A 26,016-nucleotide genomic window follows, 5' to 3' on the forward strand; every position below is an offset into this window, starting at 1 on the left:
TGGCACACCCAATAAGTGCACAGAGTACTAAGCTCAAGGACCCAGGCTCCCCACCTGTAGGAGGAAATCTTCAAAAATAGTGAAGCAGGTCTGCAGGTATCTATCTATGTCTCTTCCTATCTCCCTCTCTCAATTTATCTCTGCTCTATTCAATAAAATGGGAAAAAAAATGGCTGCCAGGAGTAGTGGATTCCTAGTTCTGGCATTGAGCCCCAGCAATAATTCTAGAAGCAATAAATAAATAAATAGCATCTGAAGTAAAAGAGGAAATGAAGTAAGGGATATATTTGAACCTTCAAAACTACTGAATTTTCTGGTAGTACAGGAACCTATAAAAGATTGTGGCATGAATTCTGAAGATTAAAACACCATCAAAAAGTGATTTTAAAAGGATAAAGAAATACAGATCAAAAAGAAAAGGGTTAAAAATGAGATGAGGGAAATAAAAGAAACCTAAGGCAATAAATAAGTAAGAAGAAAGAAAAAAAAGGAAAAAAAAAAGTCCTCTTGAGAACAATTGCCCGGGAAGGTAGATTTAGCCAAATGGGCACAGGGCCTAGTATTGCTTATTTCCCTTTTCATGCTTCGAACTATGAAGTAATAGCCTTCGCAGGGCCCATTACAGTGATCAAATCATTAAACAATCTGAGATGTTTCCTTTCATATAAAGATTTGTATTTTGTTTTGTTTTTGAGAAATGACAATCTGGAGGGGTTTTTTTTTTTCCCCTCTACATCCTTCTATAGCAAAGTTCTGTGAAAAATATAATATCTTCCATGTCATATATCTTTTGTCATTGAAAATAAAAGCAGCAATCCTAGGAAAACACAAGAGCCAGGAAATGGCATTTGTACTTCAGCGTACAGCATGAATACAACTGGTTTCTCTGATTTCTGAAATTCTAAATTTCCCAGGAAACATGATAAATTGTTTTTCTTTTCAAGATTTGAAGTCTCAGGAAATGTTATTAATGTCTATACTTCACTTAATTTCCACTCAGTGGTTTATTTTAGTCTCTACGGAACGACATTCTCTAGTGAAGATTGATTATTTAAAATTCATTAAGTAAAGGTGTTTTTTTTTCCTCCATTTTTGTATTGACTACCTATTTCTGTCTCTGGGGTCTGCATGTTTTTTTTTTCTGTTGCTATAAAATATTTCAAGAGCTTAATTGCACAGATTGATAATGGATACCCTTAAATACATGTTTACTTAAAGGTAATACTAAGTAAAGTAAAGGTTATATAAGTAGAATACTACCTGTTGTAATTGTTCTTTATCTGTATTCTAAATATAGACACAAGTGCTTACACATAGGTATGTGCCTATCTTTACCTAGGGGTTATATGTACACAAACATACACACAATATGTCATGTGTCTATGCTTAAGATATAGATATTGTAGTATCTGTTTATATGCATATGGGAATACATACACACATATGTGTCTTTTCTGTATAGTGATCACTAGAAAGGTAGGAAAAAAACAGTAAGATAAATAAGCAGTTAAATCCTTGCTGAAAATGTTTGAAATATAACTTTAATTAGATAACATGGATAAATGAAAAAAAAAGTGTAGAAAATTAACACAATTTTCATTAGATAATACTTTTTTTTTCCCTTAAGAAAGAACCTTTAAGTAGATCCTCAATAGATAGAACTTACTAGAATGACTCTGATTGCTATTGTACCTGGTAAGGCATATGTTTCTTATCAAAAGATCAGAGGTAATATATGCCAACTGAATGGTGCTTTGTGTCCTGGAGTGTGACATTTTAAAATGTGAATTGTGTTCATGTTGTATAAGAACATGGATTTTGTCATGAGTGACAGATCAATGGGGTAAAACCCCATTTAGCAGTGGGCACAGAGTATTTTATGAAATTGGTCAGCTAAAAGAAAATATCATAACATTTCCTGTGGAGGCAGCTTCATCTTGTTTCGTGGGAATAGAGCTTCTCTTAATTTGGGGGTATGGACAGATGAGACCCTTTCAAGTATACAGGACTCCACCGTGTGGTACATTCACTTGGCATCTTAGACTTCCATGAGGATTTATGTTTTTCCCCGTTTATTATACACTGATATGTACAAGTTGGTTTCTATGGATGTTCCCTGTAGACAGTGATGTTTGGTGAGAACAGTGCTATATAGACTTTGGGTATAACCATTTTTTTTCTGCAAAATATAGTAGTGTGTATATTCTACTGTGTCCTGTCTTTATTTTGAACTACATTTTAAATTTATAGGAAGTATGATTTGCTTCATTCTTTTTTGAGGGGGTGAAAGAGAAGGTGAAGAATCCTCCATAGTCCATCACTAGTCCCTGCTGACTTTTTATATAAAGCAAAATGAAGAGGCAGAGAAAGAGATAGAGAAAAACCACCCACCAAAGCTTCCTTCAGTATGGTGGACCAGGCTTAAACCCGGGTGATACACATGACGACACAGCACTCTGTCCAAGTGAGCTACTCTCCTAATTGATTTGCCTTTTAAACGACGAGAAGGATAGCAATGATTTTCTAAAGGGACCTTCTAGACCCACAAGTTTGGTTCTCTATTTTGCTAGTAAAAAAAAAGAAAGAAAGAAAGAAAGAAAGAAAGAAAGAAAGAAAGAAAGAAAGAAAGAAAAGAAACGTCTTCTCATAGCTATTTAGTATGGAGCATGTATTGAACTCAACTGAGTATTGAACTCAGCTATATTCAATACATATCCCTTGAAATAATCAGTTCAGGGCCACGGAGACACCTTAACTTTTTGAAGTACCAACTTGGCTGTCAGAGGCCCCAAAGCACAAGGACTGGCTTAAGGATCTTGGTTCCAGCCCCTGGCTCCCCACCTGCAGCGGAGGTCGCTTCACAGGTGGTGAAGCAAGTCTGCAGGTGTCGGTCTGTCTTATCCAGCAACAACAACAGCAATGGCAGTAATAACAAGAACAACAAGGGCAAAGAAAAATGGGAAAAAATGGCCACCAGGAGCAGTGGATTTGTAGTGCATGCACCAAGCCCCAGTGATAACCCTGAAGGCAGAAAGAAAGAAAGAAAGAAAGAAAGAAAGAAAGGAAGGAAGGAAGGAGAGAGAGAGAGAGAGAAAGAAAGAAAGAAAGAAAGGAAGGAAGGAAGGAAGGAAGGAAGGAGAGAGAGAGAGAGAGAGAAAGAAAGAAAGAAAGGAAGAAAGAAAGAAGACTTGGAGGCACTTGGCGCTGAGTTTGCGCAAGCGCTCACTCTCTCCTCTCTCTTTCTCTCTCTCTCTCTCTCTCTCCCTCCCTCCCTCTGTAATACCTCATAATAAAGAAGTAACTAAAATTTTTAAAACTTAAACAATATTACCTCATCATTCAGGATTGCAGTGTTCTGTACATCTGTTAGTTTTTCCTCACTGTCCCCCGCCCTCCCTTCCTCTCTCTGAATTTTTTTTTAAAGGAATATAGTCTTAAATGAGTTGTAGACTCATACAGGTACCAGGCATTCAATATTTTCACAATCTTTTGATGAATCTGTCTTACACTACAATGAAAGGAGCAACTGTCGCTACCGAAAGCAAACATGTATTGTTCTAGGCAGACTGAGTTCAGGACATTTACTTAATGGAAAGAATAAAAGCAGGCAAACTTGTTCTGGGGTCTTTCATGAGTCAGAGGTAGTAATCTCTATAACTCAGTATTATACAAAGAGTTCCTCTGGGGTCTAGCTTTTCCAGAGTGAATTTGTCTTTTCTCTGTCCTTTTCAACTAAACACTGGTGCAGGCGCCACCATGCAAGCTGCTTGACAAGGTACCAGCTTCGAAGGAAGTTCAGGACGGTTGGACTCTCCAGGCCAAACTGAAACCATCTCACCTTTTGCCATGTATAGGGTTTGGGATTAAGTAACAGTTCACTGTATTGGTCTCTTAAAACTTGGAACAGGTTAATTCCCACACAGATAGATATTTTCAGCTGAGTAGTATTCCATTGTGTATATATACCACAACTTGCTCAGCCACTCATCTGTTGTTGGACACCTGGGTTGCTTCCAGGTTTTGGCTATTACAAATTGTGCTGCCAAGAACATATGTGTACACAGATCTTTTTGGATGGATGTGTTGGGTTCCTTAGGATATATCCCCAGGAGGGGAATTGCAGGGTCATAGGGTAGGTCCATTTCTAGCCTTCTGAGAGTTCTCCAGACTGTTCTCCACAGAGGTTGGACCAATTGACATTCCCACCAGCAGTGCAGGAGGGTTCCTTTGACCCCACACCCTCTCCAGCATTTGCTGCTGTTACCTTTTCTGATGTGTGACATTCTCACAGGAGTGAAGTGATATCTCATTGTTGTCTTGATTTGCATTTCTCTGACAATCAGAGACTTGGAGCATTTTTTCATGTGTTTCTTGGCCTTTTGGATCTCTTCTGTGGTGAATATTCTGTCCAATTCCTCCCCCCATTTTTGGATGGGGTTATTTGTTGTCTTGTTGTTGAGTCTGGTAAGCTCTTTATATATGTTGGTTATTAAACTCTTGTCTGATGTATGGCATGTAAAGATCTTCTCCCATTCTGTGAGGGGTCTCTTGATTTGGGTAGTGGTTTCTTTTGCTGTGAAGAAGCTTAGATAGATATTTTCATTGCACAAATGTGGCTTTGGTACATTAACTTTCTACCTCGGTTTATCTTTAAAATGGGTGTGGAGCAATGAAATAGTTCTCGGACAGTACACTGCTTTGCCATTTGTGCTACCCAGGTTCAAGCCCAGCCCTTTACCTCTTTGAAGGAAGCTGCTTCAGTGCTGGGGTCTCATTCATTCTCTTTTTACCTCTTTGTCTCTATCTAGGCAAAAAATGAAAGGTGTAATAATAGTTGTGGGTAGAATTATATTTTTACAGAGCGAATAAGTTAATAGTATAAAGTATCATATAATAGTGCCTACATATTTACTTTGTTATAGTGATTAGCAATTTGTACAAATATTCTAAAAGACTTTGTATTTTGATAAAAGTTTGTTTTCATGAAGTAATTTGTATGCATTATTTCCTAGTGTAGTGTTTATACTTCGTTGGCCAACTTATTGCTATAAATTTTTGTTTTCTACTGTGAATGTCAATTTACTTCAATTTTGGTTGTGCTATATAAAGAAGAGCTATTGAAACATGCCAACTGATCTTATTTCCACTTTACTAAATTATTTTTTAGTAGTAGATGGTTTTTTAAAAGTCAGGATCTTTGTGCTATACTTTTTTAAAAATATTTTTTATTTATTATTTATTCCCTTTTGTTGCCATTGTTTTATTGTTGTAGATATGATTGATGTCATTGTTGTTGGACAGAACAGAGAGAAATGGAGAGAGGAGGGGAAGACAGAGAGGGGGAAAGAAAGATAGACACCTGCAGACCTGCTTCACCGCTTGTGAAGCGACTCCCCTGCAGGTGGGGAGCTGGGGGCTCGAACCGGGATCCTTATGCCTGTCCTTGCACTTTGCGCCACCTGTGATTAACCCACTGCGCTACCGCTGGACTCCCTGCCATACTTTTTGATAGCTATTTTTCCTCATACCCCACATCATTTTGTAGTAAAACTACTATCAAAATACATGCAACGTATCGCAGTACATGCAACATATTGTAATTCTTTGTGTGTGTGTGTGTGTGTGTGTGTGTGTGTGTAATAATTCTATTTCTCTACCTCCATGACCATACTCCAAAACTTTCCATTGGATTGTTCCCAAGTTCTCCAACTATATCCACTTATCCTACTATGGCCTCTTTTCATGTAAATCAGCTATCAGCAGAGAATAATTTTCTCTTCTGCTTTTATATATTTTCTTTCTTTCCTTTTAAATAAGTTAAAAATTTGTCACCTTTTAATTTCAATGAATATGATTTTGATTTTATAGTATATTCACTTTCAGTTCATTTCTGTTAAATAACTCTGAGATGTTTTGAAAGTTTCCTACTGTCAGTTCACTCAATTTTTATCTAACTAGCTTATTATTATCACATTATTTCAGCATTTATTTTATTTTTTAAAAGAATTTATTTATTTATTTATTCATGAGAAAGATAGGAGAAGAGAAAGAACCAGCTATCACTCTGGTACACGTGCTGCCGGGGATTGAACTCAGGACCTCATGGTTGAGAATCCAATGCTTTATTCACTGCATCACCTCCCTGACCACTATTTCAGCATATATTAATGCAAATATATACTTTCTCTACACTTAATGCTCTGCAAGGTCATCTTTAACTTTGTCACATTCATACATTAAGCATACACTGTATCATACTGTATTACATCTTTTAATCTACTGCTGGGTGACTTCATAAAATTTTATTGGCAAGTTTTATATCTCCCTTGATTTATGAGCAGAATTGGTTTTAATGTTTGATATTGTCATTTCAAACAACTTTGATAGAACTTTTTTCACATGTCAGATAACTTTTGTCTGGTGTTGCTTAGATAAAATTGACATACCACACTGTGTAAGATTAAGATGCAGGACATGTTGATTTGATATTCATATATTGCAAAATGGTGACTACTGAGACTTAACTAATATCTCTTCCATACCAATCTCCATTTCATTGTGGAACAAAGAAACATTTTCAACTTCCAAATATGAAATATAGTTTTAGTATCTATACTAACAAGATTTTAACATTTCCAATTATTTATGTAAATTTATGCATTTGTTTGAAGTCAAGTCCAACTCTTTCTCCCCTGTGCTCCATCCTGTTGAACTGAATAGGTTCTGTAAGATGATTGCCATCTTACTAATGTTGTTATCTTTTCCAAGAAGCTCAAACTCTATTTGACATTTGCAGACCTAGACCTCTTTAAAATCTTCATTACCGCCAGGCTTGATAACTCAACGGGTAGATTTAATTGACAGGCTTTGAGCTAATGTGAACTAGAAACAGCCTGTTTGTCAGGCCTGGTTTATTTTTGTTGAAGGAACTTAAGGTGGTTCTGTTTACTAGTGAATTTATTCCCTCAGTACACTCTTTACAATTCCAAGGAGTAAGGAAGCAGTCCTTATGTCCTTGCAGTTTTTAAACTCCTACAGGAGGATGAAAATTTTGTCTACAATACCAGACTTGTTTGTTAAACATAAGAGAACATAAATCCTCTGTGGATTCCCAAGGGTATGTGAGAGAAAGGGAGTGATCATTATAAACCACTTAGTGCTGTGTGCACTATATCAAGTTGCCGTGAGAAAGTGATGTTTGATTGGCTCATAAAAAGGTCCAGTAAATCCTTTAAATACTGATGCAAGCAGTTGTGCACATTGGAAATTAATACCTAAGAAGAAGTTGTAAGGATTACCGTGTCTCCAGAACAGTCAGTCACCTGAACATGTATAGATTTCTGAGTTGCAGCATGATAATTTTTGTGACTGCACTTTTATGTGTCAAACATGTCTCAGTCATCTCCCTTTCATTAAGCTATGGCCTACAGATTCCTTCCTTCCTTCCTTCCTTCCTTCCTTCCTTCCTTCCTTCCTTTCTTTCTTTCTTTCTTTCTTTCTTCCTTTCTTTCTTGATGTTTTGGGCTATGTCATAGTATACCATCCAAGTAGCTTCTGCAGTGAATCCCATATTTTGCAAGTATCAGGAGAAAGAAAAACCTCAGATTACTAGAATGGCTGGATTTAATGCATTAGACCTTTCCCAAACACAGAGTGTTCTCAGACAAATAGAAAGAAAATGTGGGCTCAAGTAACAGTGGTTTTCATTTTGTTTCACTCATTTTGAAGATTAGATAGCAATAATTGGCCATGGAATCCCTTGAATTGGATGGTTTAGTACAGGTTCTTGAATATGATGTCCTAAAATGTTGTTTTTATAACCAGATTTTTTTATCAAGGAAATTTGCTGTTTTGATTATGAGAAACTGAGCCTTAGTAAATAATAATTTAACTAATACTCTTCAGCTCCATTCATATCTAACAATTGTTGGATATGGCCACAAAAAATGATAATGGAACCATTGTATGAAATTTTAAATTGTATTCTATAATGGTACTAATATCAAAATATCTTGAAGTTTCTACTTCTTTGTGACACAGTTAGTACTATATTAAGTTCTAGTTTAAAAAACAAAAACGAGATATTCATTTTCTTGAATATCTTTCATGGAAGGCTAAACTATTAGATTTTTAATGCAGTATGATAAATGTATGCTTAAACTTGCATGAACACATAAGAATTAATTACCAGCTGCTGACTGTGAATCCACAAGATTTTTTCAAGATTAATTTTTTAAAAAGTTATTTCCTTTTGTTGTCCTTGTTTTATTGTTGTAGTTACCATTGTTATTGATGTCATTGTTGTTGGATAGGACAGAGAGAAATGGAGAGAGGAGGGGAAGACAGAGAGGGAGAAAGATAGACACCTGCAGACCTGCTTCACCGCTTATGAAGTGACTCCTCTGCAGATGGGGAGCCAGGGTCTCAAACCTGAATCCTTATGCCAGTCTTTGCGCTTCGTGCCACGTGCACTTAACCCGCTGCGCTACCGCCCAATTCCCCAAGATCAATTTTTTAAGGCTGGCAAGTTCATTAGGAAATCTTCATTTAAAAAATAATAATGTATTTGTTATTCTTGTGTTGTTTTCAGGCAGGACAGTAATTTTTGTATCAGGTTATAAGTTAAGCCACATTTCAGTTTTAATTTTTTTTTCTCTTAGTAAACATTTGTAATCCCCTTATTTCTATGTGTGGTACAGAACTCTTAAAATACTTTAAAGGAGCCTACACTTCAGTGATGTAATTGTGTTTCCTTTTTGAAACAGAAGTGAAAAGAAGATAATATGTTGTAAAATAGTTATGTGAGTTATTAGTTTTAGATGTCTTTAATATGAGATTCTTTTAAGATGCTTTCTCTGTGGTATATCTAATGGTTATTTTGAAGAGTCTGAAAAAAAATTTGAAGTTCTGTCTTCTGCTCAATCACCTGGTGTAAAATGACTTGATGCTTGCAAAATCTAGTGTCTACTTTTCATCTTCTTTGATCTTCCTTGAACACTTCAGACTGTTGACCCTTTTGGCTTTTCCTTTTAACTCTGTGCCATTACTCATGGTGGATTCTTCATTTTCCCTGACTGTTCCTTTCCAGGACTTTGTTGTTGTTGTTGTAGTTGTTGTTAGAGGATCTTCTTTCTTTACACAGGAGAAATGTTATTTCCTGACATTCATCAAATACTTATGTGGCTGCTCAATGTCCATGTCACTACCTCATTGTAACTTCCATGACTATGCCTTCTGTTCTACCAGGGTGCCAGTCTCAAGAACCTGCATGGGCAAGTGATATAAATAAATAACGAGGTAGGTAGTGTGTGTGTGTGTGTGTGTGTGTGTGTGTGTGTGTGTGTGTGTGTGTGTGTGAAAGAGAAAGAGAGAGATAATAGGGAAATTGTGGTATAAGAGGGTACTCTTCCATCCATGTAATTATTCCCACCACTAGAATTCCATATACCATTCCCTCCATTAGAAGCTTCCCTATTCTTTATCCCTCTAGGAGTATGGACCAAAGATCTTTATCGGGTGCAGAAGGTGGAAGGTCTGGCTTCTCTGCTGGATATGGGCATTGACAGGTTGATCCATACTCCCAGTCTATTTCTATCTTTCCCTCGTGGGCAGAGCTCTGGGGAAGTGGGGTTCCAGAACATATTGGTGAGGTCATCTTCCCAGGGAAGTCAGGTTGGCATCATGGTACATCTGTGACCTGGTGGCAGAAAAGCATTAAGATATAAAGCAGAACATTTTTTTAATAATCAGGAACCTAAAGGTAAGAGTATAGCAGATGAAATTTGGGGTCTTCATGTTGGAAGAAGCTAGGAAGTCAATTTTGGGTATATCCCAAGGGTGCCATGATTTTACTAATTTGCCTAGACCTGACAGTCAGCGTGCAGGTGGGCCCAGCATATTGTCTGGTAGATGATGTCAGAGTTGGGAATAGGACTAGAAAGCTGGATCAAGGCAGAGAGAAGCTCCCGAATATGAGGTAAGTATATAAATACTGTTAACTGTAAACCCCATTGATCTGACCCATGGCCCATATCTATTCATACTTAGCACAGGAGCCTGTGTAACTGTCAGTCTGAGTTTTCATCCCATGGTTACAGCTAGAGACGTTCTTGGCTACACTCGTTTTCAGGAACAGTCTTCCTCAAACTGCTGAGTATATTGACCCAGACTCCCTTCAGAGAGTGGGGCAATTTCTGCTGTTGTTGTTCTACCTTGAGGGCAAGGTCCTATAGAGAACCACAAGAGGGTTTATGATATTGTTCCTGATGGAGGTGACCAGTGGTGGTGGAAAGAAGGATCTGTTAGAGGTCTAAACCCATCGTATCTCTGTCGGAATCCCAGGATTCCCTGATTAGGGCCCTGGATAATGGGGTGGCCTGCTAGTGACCATTAGTCTCTTGCCCTTATTCAGCTTTTGTAGTCCTAACTTTATCTGACATGGATAGTCTTAGAGTGATTGAGGGAAGTAAAATAGGAAGTAGGTGAGGAAGGTATCTAGGCCTAAGTAGAAAGTATTTGATTAAGTGCTTTTTTTGTTTTTTTGGCCTTTCTGCCTGCTTGTTGAACCTATTGAGTTACTGTAGACTATTGCACACTTTTATTTTAAGGTACATGTTTTCCTCCAACTTATGGGTACATATGCACACGTGTCCCATCTCATTGTATATCTAGGTTCTTTCAGGAGCTGGATAGTTTTTAAGAACAGCATGGAAGGGGCCAGGTGGTTGAACTCCAGATAGAGCAGGTCTATCAACCTATGTGCAGACCAGGTTCAAGCTCCTGATCCCCTCCTGCAGTAGGGGAAACTTTATGAGCAGTGAAGCAATGCTGTAGTTGTCTCCCTATCTCTCTCTTCGTCACAGTCTCCCTTCCATGTCCACTTCGTTCTCCCTTTCTGTATGAAGAAGAAGAAGAAGAAGAAGAAGAAGAAGAAGAAGAAGAAGAAGAAGAAGAAGAAGAAGAAGAAGAAGAAGAAGAAGAAGGAGAGGAAGAAGAAGGAGAAGAAGAAGGAGAAGAAGAAGAAGGAGAAGAAGAAGAAGGAGAAGGAGAAGGAGAAGGAGAAGGAGAAGAAGAAAAAAAAGGCTGCCAGAAGCAGTGGATGTGTACAGGTGCCAAGCCCCAGCAATAAACAAAACATAGAAAGTAGATAGGGTTGTGGTGGTGGTGGTGGTGGTTTTATTTTATTGTATTAACTACAAAGGACATGCCCCAATCTATTGCTATTTCTACCTGATCTCATTCTCTGTTTGTATGAAGGTGTAGCATTCACTGCTCCATTTATCAAGAGTTCATGCCTGTTAACTCCATGCTTAGCAAGAAAACTACTAGGATTAAAGCAGTAAGCAAACAAAGAAATTAATACTACTTCCTGGACATCCTGAACCCTTGTGGAATCACATGTTAATAATATTTGGTATTGACAGATATTAACTTATTCTTAAATCCATATTTTTTCTGTGAAGTTCCACTTCTTTTTTATTTTATTTATTTATTTATTTATTTATTTATTTATTGCTTCCAGGGTTATTGCTGGGGCTTGGTACCTGCACTACAAATCCACTGCTCCTGGAAGCTATTTTTCCCCTTTGTTGCCCTTGTTGTTTATTGTCGTCATTATTGTCATTATTATTGTTGTTGTTGCTGCTGTCATTATTGTTGGATAGGACAGAGAGAAATCAAGAGAGGAGGGGAAGACAAAGAAGGGGAGAGAAAGATAGACATCTGCAGACCTGCTTCACCATTTGTGAAGCAACCTTCCTGCAGGTGGGGGGCCAGGGGCTCGAATTGGGATCTCTGCGCTGGTCCTTGGGCTTTGTGCCATGTGCACTTAACCCACTGCACTACTGCCCAGCTCCCTGAAATTCCACTTCTTAACACATTGGCTTAAGATGTTTGAAGTTGCTCTGCAAGATACTTCACCTGAAGGGGTGCCCATTTTTTAAGGGTGTGACCCAGTTTTGAGCCAGGCTGTCACCACACAGGAGGATGCTTCAGTTTGTGGCATCTTTCCTTCTCTTCTTTTCTTTGGTCTCTGTCTCTGTCAGCCCAAAAGGCATGAAGCACCAAAAGCAGCACAAAAAGATTTAAAGAAACACAGAACTTGTTGGATATAAGGTCACTTACATGTAGCATTGACCTGCAGAACAATATTCTGGCATCTAGCTCTGAAATAGGAAGGCTTGCTTCCCTGTATCTTTTTATCCACCAGGTCTCTGTATAATCCTTTGTTTCCCATCCTCTGTTCACAGCTAACCAGGCCTGATTCCTGCTCTCTTCTATTGCATCTTAAGCATTGTACTTCTTGCTAGAATGCCTCCGCATTTTCCTTCCTTTGTACCCTACCTAGGTCACTTAGTACTTACTGACAGCCCAACTGTTCCTTTGTAAACTGACCCTAATCTCACTGTATTGAATTACTAATACTCTGCCAGTCTTCCACAGTCTTTCCTGCATATTCTTGTTAGAGCACTCACTAAAGTATTTCATGGATTCTCGCTTCCCAAAAGCTATAGTTTCTCCTTTGTATCCTGACAGCCAAGCACTTTGTATCAAGTCAGAGCTTCATAATTCCTTGTAGAATGATTGACCAAGCCTGAAACCTGGGTCTCTTGAAACCAGTGTAGTGCTAACCTGCATCAGAGAGGTTTACCTCCCAAGAACAGAACAAACAATCCATGAATAGAAACTTTGTTTCCTATCTAAACAATCTTGATGTAAAAATTACCCTTTGCCTTTATATGGCAGTGATCAGCTTTTAGCTTTTGTACTGGGTTATGTTTGAAATGCCCACTGAGGTCAGCTCTCCCGCGCCACTCTTATCCTCCTGCCCACCCCTGTCCCACACCCACCACAACTACACCAAACCTCCTGGAATGATTTTACTGCCTGAATTATGCCTTTGTCATTTGTAGTCCTGTACTTGTTACATGAAAGAGCAAATAGAGTCTCTCCTTTGCATTTGAGTTTTCTTATTGATTGCTTTCAAACTTCCAGTAATATAGTAAAAGCTATGTGAGGTCAGTGAGATAGTGTACCTGATTGAGTGCCAGCATTTCCATGCCTAAAATGCAGGTTTAAGCCTCCCATATACTGCCTACTCAGGCACTGGAGGAAGGTTGGCTAGTGCAGTGTCTCTTTATCTGAAAACATTGTTCCTAGTGATGGAGCCCCATTATATGCAGGGGTTGGCATAAGGGGTGTAAGATGAGGGACAAATTTTATTGAGTGACAACTGTTGAGACCACAATGTCTTGCGAACTACACATGTACCGTCCCATTTTTCCTGTCTTAAAGCTTCTCAGTGAGCCTGATAACATTATCTTCATTTAAGAATGAGGGAGGTCGGGGCCAGATAGCGGCACACTTGGCAGAGTGAGTTTGTTACAGTGTGCAAGCTCTGGACCCAAGCCCCTGGGAGAAGTTTCACAAGCCTTGAAGCAGTGCTGCAGGTGTCTCTCTTTCTCTATCCCACTCTACTTCCTCATTCCCTGTCATTTTCTCTCTGTCTGTCACCATCCAATAGATAAATAAAATGTTATTTTCAGAGACTAAGTATGGGCTGGATGGTGGTGACTGGTTGAGCACACACATTACAGTGCACAAGGACCAAGGTTAAAGCCCCCCACCCACACCAGTAGTGGTGAAGCAGTGTTGAAGGTCTCTCTCTCTCTCCACCCCCCCCTCTCTCCTTCTTGTTCTCTATTATCCCTCTTCCCTCTGAATTTTTGTCACTATAAAAAATAGATAAAATAGTTTTTAGGGAGTCAGGTGGTAGCACAGAGGGTTAAGCTCTGATGGTGCAAAGCACAAGGACCAGTGTAAGTATCCTGGTTCAAGCCCCCGGCTCCCCACCTGCAGGGAAGTTGGCTTCACAGGCAGTGAAGCAGGTCTGCAGGTGTCTGTCTTTCTCTCTCCCTCTCTGTCTTCCCCTCCTCTCTCCATTTCGCTCTGTCCTATCCACCAATGACGACATCAATAACAACAATAATAGCTTCAACAATAAAACAACAAGGGCAACAAAAGGGAATAAATAAATATTTTAAAAATAACGGGGAAAGGAAACTGAAACAGATTAAATTCATTGCGGTAGTATAGTTATTCTATTGGTGAATTAATTTGTAGATATATGATTGGTTTATTACATATTTTATCCCCTTTTCAACCATTTCTCTTGTAAATTCAGTATTGCTCAAAAGATTTTATTTTTAGTTATCTGACATCTATGAGTTTTAGACTTCTTTTAAGCTACCAGAGGTTTCCAACAATGGTAAATTTCTCTCTTTTTTATCATCCATCGTATTGAGGGGAAGACTACCCAGAAGGGTCACAAAGGCAAAACTGTATAGTGTGAGTAAGCCTGAGTATTGCTCCAAGAAACTTTACAGCTACTGATGAGGAAAGAGAATCAAGGAGCTTGATTAGAATGGAGGAGTTTACTTCTTCTTCTTCTAGCGTTTGCCCTTCTTCCATAGCCAGTCAACAGCATCAGGTTGAGCATGATGTAAAGTTTCGAGACCTCCTTTGAATCTGGAGAAGTGGCAGTCGTTGACTATGTGGGTCATAGTCTGTCTGTAGCCGTAGGGGCAGTTCGGGTCGTCTCTGCCTCCCCAGCGATGGAACATAGCGGCGCACCGGCCGTGGCCTGTTCGATAGCGATTGAGGAGGGCCCAATCATAACGTGCTAGGTCAAAGCCGGGTTGACGCTTGCAGGGGTCTGTGATGAGGTGTTTGTTCTTGACCTCAGCTGACTGCCAGCTCTGTTTCCAAGAGACTTGAACAGAGAAGTTCAGTGTAGGCGTAGGGGACCAGATTGGGTGACGAGACGTCAAGCGTTGAACAGGGTGGGTGAAGATATCCGCGTATATTGGCAGGTCCGGTCGAGCGTAGAAGTGGGAAATGAACTTAGATGATGCCGCATCCCGATGAATATCTGGTGGGGCGATGTTGCTAAGAACTGGCAGCCATGGAACCGGGATGGAACAGATAGTTCCAGAAATTATCCTCATGGAGGAATATAATTTGGAATTGACCAAGTGGACATGGGGGCTACGGAACCATACTGGGACACAGTATTCTGCAGTGGAATAGCATCATGCCAGAGATGATGATCATAGTGTGGAAGCGCTCGTGCCCCATGAGGAGCTGGCCAGTCTTGCAATGATGTTATTCCTCGCGCCCACCTTTGCTGCAGTTTTTATGAGATGTTCGTGAAATGACAGAGTGCGATCGAGAGTAACGCCAAGATAGACTGGCTGGGCTTCATGCCGGATTCTCGTATCGCCAAGCTGCACATTAAGCTCACGCGAGGCCGAGGCATGGTGTAGATGGAAAACAGATGATACCGTTTAAGCAGTGCTAGGAATTAGTCGCCATTTTTTACAGTAATCAGATATCAGAGACATGTCTTTCGTGAGTGTTTCCTCGAGGATGTCGAACTTTGATGCCTGAGTTGCACAGCAGATGTCATCGGCGTAGATGAACTTCCTTGAAGAAGTTTCTGGGAGGTCATTGATGTAAATATTAAATAGCATAGGAGCCAGAACAGAGCCCTGGGGGAGGCCACTTGAGACAAGTCTCCATCTGCTAGACTTGTCACCCAGATGTACCCGGAATCTTCTGTTTTGGAGAAGAAACGATATAGTGTTGGCCACCTATGGAGGCAGGCATCTTGAGATCTTGACTAGGAGACCACAGTGCCAGACCGTGTCATAGGCTGCTGTGAGATCAACAAAGACAGCACCCGTCTTTAAATTCTTCTGGAATCCATTTTCAATGTAAGTTGAGAGGGCCAGGGCTTGTTTGCAGGTAGATCTTCCTGGGCGGAAACCAGCCTGGGCGGGTGATAGGAATTTCTCTGTAAGATGAGAAATACGTGACAGAAGCAGCCTCTCAAGGAGTTTGTAACACACGGAGAGGAGAGAAATTGGTCTATAGCTGGCGGCCAGTGTTGGGTCTTTCTTTGGTTTCAAAACCGCTATAATCTTCGCACGACGCCAAACTTTGGGCATAGACTCAGATTCCAAGATGTGGGACAGGAATGAAGCGAGCCACTTCTTTGCCGCGGGACCCAGGTTAAGAATGAGTTCTGGGGTGATGTTATCATAGCCAGCAGCTGTTCCCGGTTTAACCCTCTTCAAAGCGTCTTCCAGTTCAGACAGTGTAAAGGGAGAGATTTTTGGAGATGGACAAGATAACCGGAAGTTGGATGACCATTCATGGGAAATTTCTCTTTTCCAGACTCGGTCGATCTTAGCACGTCCAACTTGAGTTAGGTGACTGGCCACTGAGTTTGGAGATATGGGAGGATGGGAGACGGGAGGGGGTTGGCTACCGGCACTCAGTCTGTGAAGAAGCTTCCAGGCCTTCCTACTTGAGTGGGTGAAGTTCAGACTTTCCGTGAGTTGTTGCCAGCGGGCTTGGTGTGCTGCATCCAGGGAGGCAATGAGATGGTCAGCCACATCTGGGTCGCCCGACTCATCATACTGCTTTAGTAATTGCTCGCATTCAGCATCAAGACAAGGCGTATAGTTAGCACGTCTCCCACGAGGAATGGCCTGGGAAGCTGCTTTGAAGATGGCTTGGCGGAAGCGCCTGTAGGAATCTTCAGAGGGGATAGAGTTAATTGGAATTGCAGGAATAGATTTGTTGGTAAGATCACTGAACAGCCGCCAGTTTGCTTTCCGAAAGTTCCATCTTAGTTTCTCCGAGCACAGAATCAGTGGGAGCTGGAGACCAATGTGGATGATAGCTGGGCGGTGATGACTGTGCGGGAAGATCTTGAGAACCTGTCTTGTAGCGGGAAAGGCTTGGCCGTTGACTGTGCTAATCCAGCACAGGTTGGGTGACGAGTCTTTATTCCACCTAGCACTGTGAAAAGAGCCTGGCTGTTTGGGATTGTATGATAGGGAGAGGTCATTTGCTGAAGCCCAGTCGGCTAAGATAGAGCCGTCAGCACGAGTGTAGGAATATCCCCAGTCTTGGTGATGACTATTAAAGTCTCCAACGTAAACGGCTGGGTGATTCGGGCTAGGCAGGACCTCATTATCCCATGAGGCACTGGGAGGCTTATATAAGTTGACGAGCTGAATAGTTCTAATAGTAATGGAGTCGTAGAAGGTAGAAGAAGCCGTGTGGTAAACGTCCGCAAGACACGATTTGGCGTAGATGGCTCGGCCATGTTTAGGATGGAGATTATAGCATATTAAATCGAATCCACTGATGGTGAATTGAGCAGCTTCATCGACTGCTATATGTGTTTCTTGTAGGCAGATAACATCTGCCTGATGCTGAATCGCCAATTGACCAATAAGAACACGTTTGGCAAAGGACAGCCCCTCAACATTAAGTTGGAGGACTCGAAGAGCAGGACCAACAGCTTGAAAGCTGGCAGGAGCTGCTTGTTGCTGGCTTTGAAAGTGACTGGGATCCTTGTGGATTCAGTCGGCTAGGAAGGATCATCAGTTTCCCCAATGAATGGGTACTCACGAGATGCACCACGGGAAGGTCGATCCACTGCATCCCAAGGAGTTTACTATCAGGTAGCAACAGGCAGTGACACTGGGGACTAGGACTGGAATAAAACTGTCACACTGAAATGCAAATCAAATTGACAGACTTGTGCATTGAATGTCAAGTATGCCTGTCACATACAAAATATTTATTCTGAGACACCTAGTGAATTAGTTCCAAGTTCCTCAACAGTGATTCTAGACACTTTAGAAAGGAATATTCACATATCCTGAATTGGCAACATATTTGTAGCCGTCTCTTCTGTGTACTGTCTGATTATATTTACCTAGTTGAGTCTGGAATAAGCTCAGAGCTGTGTTCCACATCATTTGAATCCATATGCTTGGGATTTGAATGGTCGAAGTGGGTGTTCATGACTTTATTTCTCCTTTCTCTTTGTCTCATTGCAGGTATGATTTTGTAGAAGTTGAGGATCCCAGTGATGGAACTATATTAGGGCGCTGGTGTGGTTCTGGTACTGTGCCAGGCAAACAAATTTCTAAAGGAAATCAAATCCGGATAAGATTTGTATCTGATGAATATTTCCCTTCAGAGCCGGGGTTCTGCATCCACTACAGCATCGCTGTGCCAGTGAGTACCACTTTGAGATGCCCTCATTCACTTGAGTCTGTTGTTTGCTTTTTCCCTCTTTTCAAACAGGACAGTCAGGATTAGTATATAATCTGAATTTTGTCTTTATAGATTATTAGCCTTTGGTCTTGTCAAATAAAAATCATTTTTTATATTTCCAAGACTGTAACTGATCCCTTAATCTCATCTCACTGTGTGGCATTTCATAGAATCAATGACATTTGCTCTTAAAAGGGTGGTGTTTTTTTTTTTCTATGTCCATTGTTCCATTATCATTAGGAATAGCCATCAAAAATTTGAGCTCCATCTTATTCTTCAGAATGTAAGTTTGAGTCATAGTCATGAAATCTGATTTTAGGTTTCTAGCATTTTAGTAAATGTTCCTTTTACTTTAAAGATGTAAGACACAAAGATTGCATAGTACTGTGGTGATTTTGTTTGTTTGTTTCAAATTCATATATTGGGTTGTCAGAAAAGTCATGATGCATTTTTACATAGAAAACTAAGTCATGACTTTTCTGATAACCCAATATATTTTTTGTAATGAATGCATGAAGGAGCCAGAAAACAGCATCATTTGCCACTGATACCAATTTTACTAAATAAATGTTGACTTGATCTTAGGCATTCATGTTTTCACATGATGCTTCACTTTTTTCTCCCCATACTAATGTGACATCATCTTTCTGCTCCCACAAATAAATATTTTTAGATGTGTTGTTTTAAAATATGTCCTTGGTATCATTCTTTTTTCTCATTTTCTGGATAGGACAAATTTACTAATAGTCTTTACAAATCAAGGAGTTCAACATATTGTTTTAAATTTATTTATAAAAAGGAAACATTGACAAAACCATAGAATAAGAGGGGTACAGCTTCACACAATTCCCACCATCAGAACTCTGTATATCATCCCCTCCCCTGATAGCTTTCCTATTCTTTAACCCTCTGGGAGCATGGACCCAAGTCATTGTGGGATGCAGAAGGTTGAAGGTCTAGCTTTTGTAATTGCTTCCCTGCTGAACATGAGCATTGACAGATCGATCCATACTCCCAGCCTGTCCCTCTCTTTCCCTAGTGAGGAAGGGCTCTGGGGAATCGGAGCTCCAGGACACATTGGTGGGAGTTGTCTGTCCAGGGAAGTCTGGTCGGCATCATGCTAGCTTCTGGAACCTGTGACTGAAGAGAGAGATAACATACAAAGCCAAACAAATTGTTGACCAATCATGGACCTAAAGGCTAGGAATAGTGCAGATGAAGAGTTGGTGTGCGGGGGGGGGGGGGGGGGGGGGGCTGGCTCCATTTTGTAGATAGCTAGTAGGCATATTTTAGTTAAATTCCAAAGGGCCTGTGGCTATACTAGTTTGTTTGTTTGTTTGTTTTTTCTTCCTTTTTCTTTTTGCCCCTGAACCTGAAATCTGATATGCCAGTGGATCCAAGTATTGTCTGGAGAGATGATGTCATGGCTGGAAAAAGGACCAGAAAGCTGCATCAGAGAAAGAGAGTAGCTCCCTAATATGGGAAAGTTTAGGAAAGTTGTGTAAAACCTGTTGACTGTAAACCCCATCGATTTGATGTGATCTGGAGCCCATAATTAGCTTAGGAGCCTATGTAACCTCTGCATCCCTCTAGATCTGAGCTTACATTCTGTGGTCATGAGTAGGATACATTCCATGCTGCCCCAATATTGACCCATCTTCCTCAGGTGTAGCATAAAGTATGTTTTCCATCCTCCCTTTGGAAGATGGAACATTCTCTACTGTTACTGATCCAACTTGAGGGCAAGGTCCTATGGGGGCCCACAAAGGGGTCTATTGTGTTGTTCCTGATAGAAATGACAGGTAACAATGGAGAGAGGGATTTATTCGAGGTCTAGGCCCATCATGTCTATTTGGGAATCTCAGGACTCCTCCACTAGGGCCCCAGCTGATGGGGTGGCCTGACTAAGAAGTCATTGTTAAAGTAAAAGAAGCAGTCATTTCAGTTGTCTGACTTATCTAAATATTTATTGTTTAAACAGTATCTGTGATCTTCTGTGCCCTCAAAAGGAAGTTTTGAAGTTCTCACTGCGACTTAAGCAACCCCTCTGTTTTGTCTAACTTTAATTTGGGGAGAGTTTAGTTATATTTGTGGTTGTACCCTTTGTTTTATGAATCATTTTAAACATTAAGCTACTTCTGCTGCAACACAAATACTGAAAACCCTTTGGCTCTGTCTCCTTCTGCTTATAATACTAATTCAGGAGTACTTACATAACTATGTCCTCCAGGATTATTTATAAACATCATCAATAATATCAACATTTAAAATAATACAGAAATACTTAAGGACTTTAACAGAAGACCTAGAAAGTAAGTTGACACAAGGGAACACTGCATGATTGGCAGAATACTCTTACTGGGTGTGAATACACTGTACACAGAAAAGCATATTGGAAATGCAAAATCAATACCTTTATCTTTATAACCATATTTATTTGGTAATGCTAAATAGACGTTTCAATTTTTGATTGTCCAAGTTCCATTCTGTGGAACATTATTTAAGCAATTGATAAAACAACTTCAGTATTGTCTGAGATGCAACTAAAAAGAAGTAATAAAATTCAAGCAGAAATTGGAAAACAACAATTTACTCACTTGGTAAACTGGCAAATGACAATTTACTCATAATCATTATATGTAAAATTGATTTATGGGTGACATATCTCAAGCAGATGATATATATTTTCTTACATAGACTGTGTATCTGTATCTCTAAATTGTGGAATGCAGTTTTTCCAGTTTAGATGCTACCGTTTGTTAATTTATAGAACATTTCTTAGATTTTTAAAATTTTAATAACGTCAAGTATTTTTATTTGGGAATTAAAATGTCTAGTAGAAGACAAGGATGGGCTTAAAAACACTTGATGACTAACACTTTGGTACTGTTATTATTTCTACAACTAGATTACTCAGAAGCTCTTTGACACTCTTTCACACTATCTTGCTTCACACAACTTATTAATTTAATAGTTTTAAGTCTAAGATAGCTATGGACTTGCATGGTTAGGCTATAGAAGTCACACAAATACTTGTGTGTATCCTGTGATAAGATAAAGAGCCACCAGAATCTGTTATAAGTACCCATCACCCTTTGTCAAAGAAAAGTCCTACCTGCTCCTCATTCACTGTGACTAAGAGGCTAGGTGAAATGCTTATTCACTGGTTATATCATTAACATTCAACCTAGCGCAATTTTTGGATAGGTATTTCTTATATAGTTTGATAGGTTGTAAATGTGGACTTTAGTGGGTAGAGTCTTAACTCTGTTTTCCACGGAAGCTAGTTGATCTATGATGACCGTCAGAAAATGAAGATATGGGAGTCAGGCAGTAGCTCAGCAGGTTAAGCGCAGGTGGCACAAAGAGCAAGGACAGGCATCAGGATCCCAGTTTGAGCCCCTGGCTCCCAGCCTGCAGGGGAGTCCCTTCACAGGTGGTGAAGCAGGTCTGCAGATGTCTGTCTTTCCCCCTATCTGTCTTTCCCTCCTCTCTCCATTTCTCTCTGTCCTATCCAACAACTGCATCAATAATAGCAACAATAAAACAAGGGCAACAAAAGGGAATAAATAAATATTTAAAAAAAAAAGAAAATGAAGATATATAGAAATTTGACATTGGAAATGTCCTATTGGTGATTTGATTTTGTCAGACTGTTTTGGGAGTGGCAGTTGAGATACAGATTTTATAATCTCACAATTTGAATTCTCTGGAGCTTACATGTATATACTTAGGCAATTCTACCATCTCTTCTATCATTTGTCTTGGTTGCACCTATTGTTTCTCTTCCTATAAAAGCTTCACTCATTCTGTTTTCAATAACTGGCAGCAGAAAGGCTAGATTTGATGAGTGCAAATGTGACAAATGAACTTGATTTTAAGCCATGCAGAAAGTTTGAATTATCACTGTATATTTCTAAATGGCATTCCTTCCTCTATAGCCCCACCAGCACTTACTAACTGGACAGTGATCCATCAATCTTATCTACATATCAATGAATGAAAGCCCGATGGTAGAATGTTTGCCTTTGGTGAACAGACTTTAAAGTTCTTGTGGCATTTGCTTAGGGGCAAATACCCTTCAAAGTCCCTGAATCATCTTTGATTCTTTCTTTCTTTCTTTCTTTCTTTCTTTCGTTCGTTCGTTCGTTCTTTCTTCTTTCTTTCTTTCTCTCTCTCTCTTTCTTTCTTTCTCTTTCTTTCTTTCTCTCTCTTTCTTTCTCTCTTTCTTTCTTTCTTTCTTTCTTTCTTTCTTTCTTTCTTTCTTTCTTTCTTTCTTTCTTTTTTTTCTTTGACAAGAATGAATTTCATAATTGGCAAACCTGGTTCCCCAGAAGCAATGTCCTCATGGTCTGCAAACCCACCTCTATAATAAAGGACCTTCTGGGCCACTGACCACCTTGGTTTCTTAATTTAGTAATGATAAAAAGATACAAACCCTGCAAGTCCCTGGTTAACTAGTAACTTCTTGAATTAAGCTTTGTTACTGAGTGCCTAGAACAATGCCTGCTATTAATGAGGGAGATTGAGGGGAAAATTAGCATAATGGCTATGCAAAAAGATTCTCATGCCTAGGGCTTCAAAGCCCCAGGTTCAGTCCCTTACATACCATCAGCCAGAGCTAAGTAGTGCTCTAGTTTAAAAAAAAAAAAAAAGAGAGAGAGAGAAGTGGTAGTGCAGTGGATTAAGGGCTTGTTGCCTGAGGATCCCGGTTCAAGCCCCTGGCCCCCACCTGCAGGGGAGTCGCTTCACAGGTGGTGAAGCAGGTCTACAGGTGTCTGTCTTTCTCTCTCCCTCTCTGTCTCCCCCTCTCTGTCTTCCCCTCCTCTCTCCATTTCTCTCTGTCCTATCCAACAATGACAACATCAATAACAACAATAACTACAACAATAAAACAAGGACAACAAAAGGAAATAAATAAATAAATAAATTTGAAAAAAAAAAGAGGGAGTTGGGCCGTAGCACTGCTGGTTAAGCTAACTTGGAGCAAAGCGGGCATAAGGATCCTGGTTCCAGTGCCTGGCTCCCCCCCTCATCTCCCCCCCCCAAGTCCCACCTGCAGGGGAGTCCCTTCACAGGCTGTGAAGCAGGTCTGCATATATCTCTCTCCCCTTCTCTGTCTTCCCATCCTCTCTCTATTTAGCTCTGTCCTATCTAACAACGATGACATCAGTAACAACAACAATGAAAAACAACAAGGGCAACAAAAGGGAAAATTAAAAAAAGGAAAAGAAACAATTAATGAGTGAGACTCATTACTATTTCATAGAAAATCGGCGATTTCCATAGAGGGTTGTTTCAAACCCCTTAGAAGTTGCACAGCTGAGGAGTCGGGCTGTAGCGCAGCGGGTTAAGCGCAGGTGGCGCAAAGCACAAGGACTGGCATAAGGATCCCAGTTCGAACCCTGGCTCCCCACCTGCAGGGGAGTCGCTTCACAGGCGGTGAAGCAGGTCTGCAGGTGTCTATCTTTCTCTCCCCCTCTCTGTCTTCCCCTCCTCTCTCCATTTCTCTCTGTCCTATCCAACAATGACAACAACAATAATAACTACAACAATAAAACAACAAGGGCAACAAAAGGGAATAAATAAATAAAATAAATATTTTTTTAAAAAAAGAAGTTGCACAGCTATTCACTCATTGTCTATATTTGTTGCTGTTGCCCAGTAAGCATTCATAAATAGAAAAGTGAAGAATCACAGTAATGAGACATATTATTCTGCCGGCCCTGATACACTGTTGTTGTATTGGATTGAACTCAGGCTCTCATGCAAGTTTCCTTGAGCTATTTCCTCAGCCCCTGCTATCTGGCTTAATTCTGTTAACAAGGGAACATTATTCTACTTAAACAATTGAGCTGGGGGCTGGGTGGTTGCACACGGGGTTAAGTACACATAGTACAAATTGCAAGGACCTGCACAAGGATTCAGATTGGAGCCCCTGGCTCCCCACCTGCAGAGTGGTAGCTCTACAAGCCATGAAGCAGGTCTGCAGGTGTCTATTTTCTCTCTCCCTGTCTATCGTCCCCTCCTCTCAATTTCTCTCTTTCCTAAAAGAATGGCCACAGGAGTAGTAGATACATATTGCCAGTGCCGAATCCCAGCAATAACCCAGGAGGCAAATAAATAAGTAAATAAATAAACAAACAATTGAACTAGGGTTGTTGCTTACTTGTTTTGTTTTGGGTGGAGGTGATTAAAACATTTAGTTCATACTTATGACATTCTTGCCATTAATGTGTGTAATCTTTAGCTGGTTTTAATATGTGCATCTACTCATACACAGAAAAAAAAACTTTTTTAATTTTTTAAAAATTTTTATATATTCAGTGAGGATAGCCAGAAATCAAGAGGGAAGGGGGTGATAGAGAGGGAGAGAGACAAATACCTGCAGCACTGCTGCTTCACCACTCAAAACTTTCTCTCTGCAGGTGGGGACCAGGGCCTCGAACCCATGTCCTTGCACATTGTGATACAGGTGCTTAAACAGGTGCGCCACCACCCGGCCCCTAGAAAAAAACTTTAATTACATTTTCTGAGACCAATTTGAAAGAAAGTTTATTTTCACATTTATATTTTCCAATTAAGAAACATAATTCTAAGGAGTCGGGCGGTAGCACAGAGGCTTAAGCACATGTGGCGCAAAGCACAAGGACCAGCAGAAGGATCCTGGTTCAAGCCCCTGGCTCCCCACCTACAGGGGCGTCACCTCACAAGTGGTGCAGTAGGTCTGCAGGTGTCTTTCTCTCCTCTCTGTCTTCCCCTCCTCTCTCCATTTCTCTCTGTCCTGTCCAACAACGAAGACAGACAACAATAATAATTACAACAATAAAGCAACAAGGGCAACAAAAGGGAATAAATAAATAATTTTTAAAAAATCTTTAAAAAAGGAACATAATTCTTACTTAGACAATAAATGTCTTCTACTGTATTACCCTTGAAACTGGTTCCTTTTTGTAAAGTGATTTTGCCACTCTTTTCTCCTCATCTGACAAATAGCTGAGTACATATTTAAGAACAAGGCTGTGCTTAGTATTTTGGATATAGCGGTGATCTAATATATTAAAGTTGTTTAAGGTCATATATATAGACCTATTTTCTTTTATAATGTTATGATTTTGGATCGTTTTAGTATCATTTCCCAAAAGCAACAGCATAAAGCAAATATAAAAATGTATCTTTCCATTTTACTATTTGAAGTTGCTAGTAAAGCTTAAATTTTCTTAGAAAAAAGAATTAGTGTAAGATAGTTACCAGAAATTATAACTATTTGCTTACATCTTTTTTCAAATAAATATATATATATATATATATACATGATGTCAGTTTTACTACATAAATTTCAATTTTTAGCATTTTAAAACTATTTTGTGAATTATTTGTGGAAAAAGTCATGCCCTCTTAATAAATAATGAAAAAATAGGTCTATGCAAATTGAGGCCAAATGATAGTCAGCTTTTATGATTGTGCATAAGGGGTGAATAATGCCTTTGATTTTTTTTCCCTTCTTGCTAAAAGAGTAAAAAAAAAAAAAGGTCTGGTAGATTAGCAATGAGAGATTGTTTGGGAAGAAATGAAGCAAAACTGAAATAAAACAGTGCAAGCTTGTTTCTGTTTGGAGGCCACACACATTGAGAACCCAGAATACATTTCATGAAGACCTCTTAGAAAGAAAAGAAAATTTCTTGTTTAATTTTGGAGTAATTTATAATAGATTATGTATGTTTTACTCTGTGTACTGTAGCATAAGCACCATTATTTAAAACTTAATAAACCTACAAAGGCTAGAAAATAACATATTTTCTTCTCATCAAAGGATTTTATTAAAGGCTTTATTTATAAAATGCCTACCTAATATCAAAAAATACTGCATATCTAAAG

The 26,016-nt window shown here is 39.6% G+C and overlaps 1 protein-coding gene across 3 annotated transcripts in view; it reads left to right on the top strand.

Annotated features, from left to right (window-relative positions):
- The window catches only part of PDGFC (platelet derived growth factor C), a 223,287-nt gene that overhangs the window by 135,372 nt on the left and 61,899 nt on the right, over positions 1-26,016 (top strand). For all 3 annotated transcript variants that reach the window (XM_060178906.1, XM_060178907.1, XM_007532061.3), the window contains one exon: positions 17,919-18,099. In XM_060178906.1, coding sequence (XP_060034889.1) covers positions 17,919-18,099 — 181 coding nt within the window. The remainder of the gene's footprint in view (positions 1-17,918; positions 18,100-26,016) is intronic.

This window comes from Erinaceus europaeus, chromosome 19 (assembly GCF_950295315.1).
Source record: "Erinaceus europaeus chromosome 19, mEriEur2.1, whole genome shotgun sequence".
NCBI lineage: Eukaryota > Metazoa > Chordata > Mammalia > Eulipotyphla > Erinaceidae > Erinaceus > Erinaceus europaeus.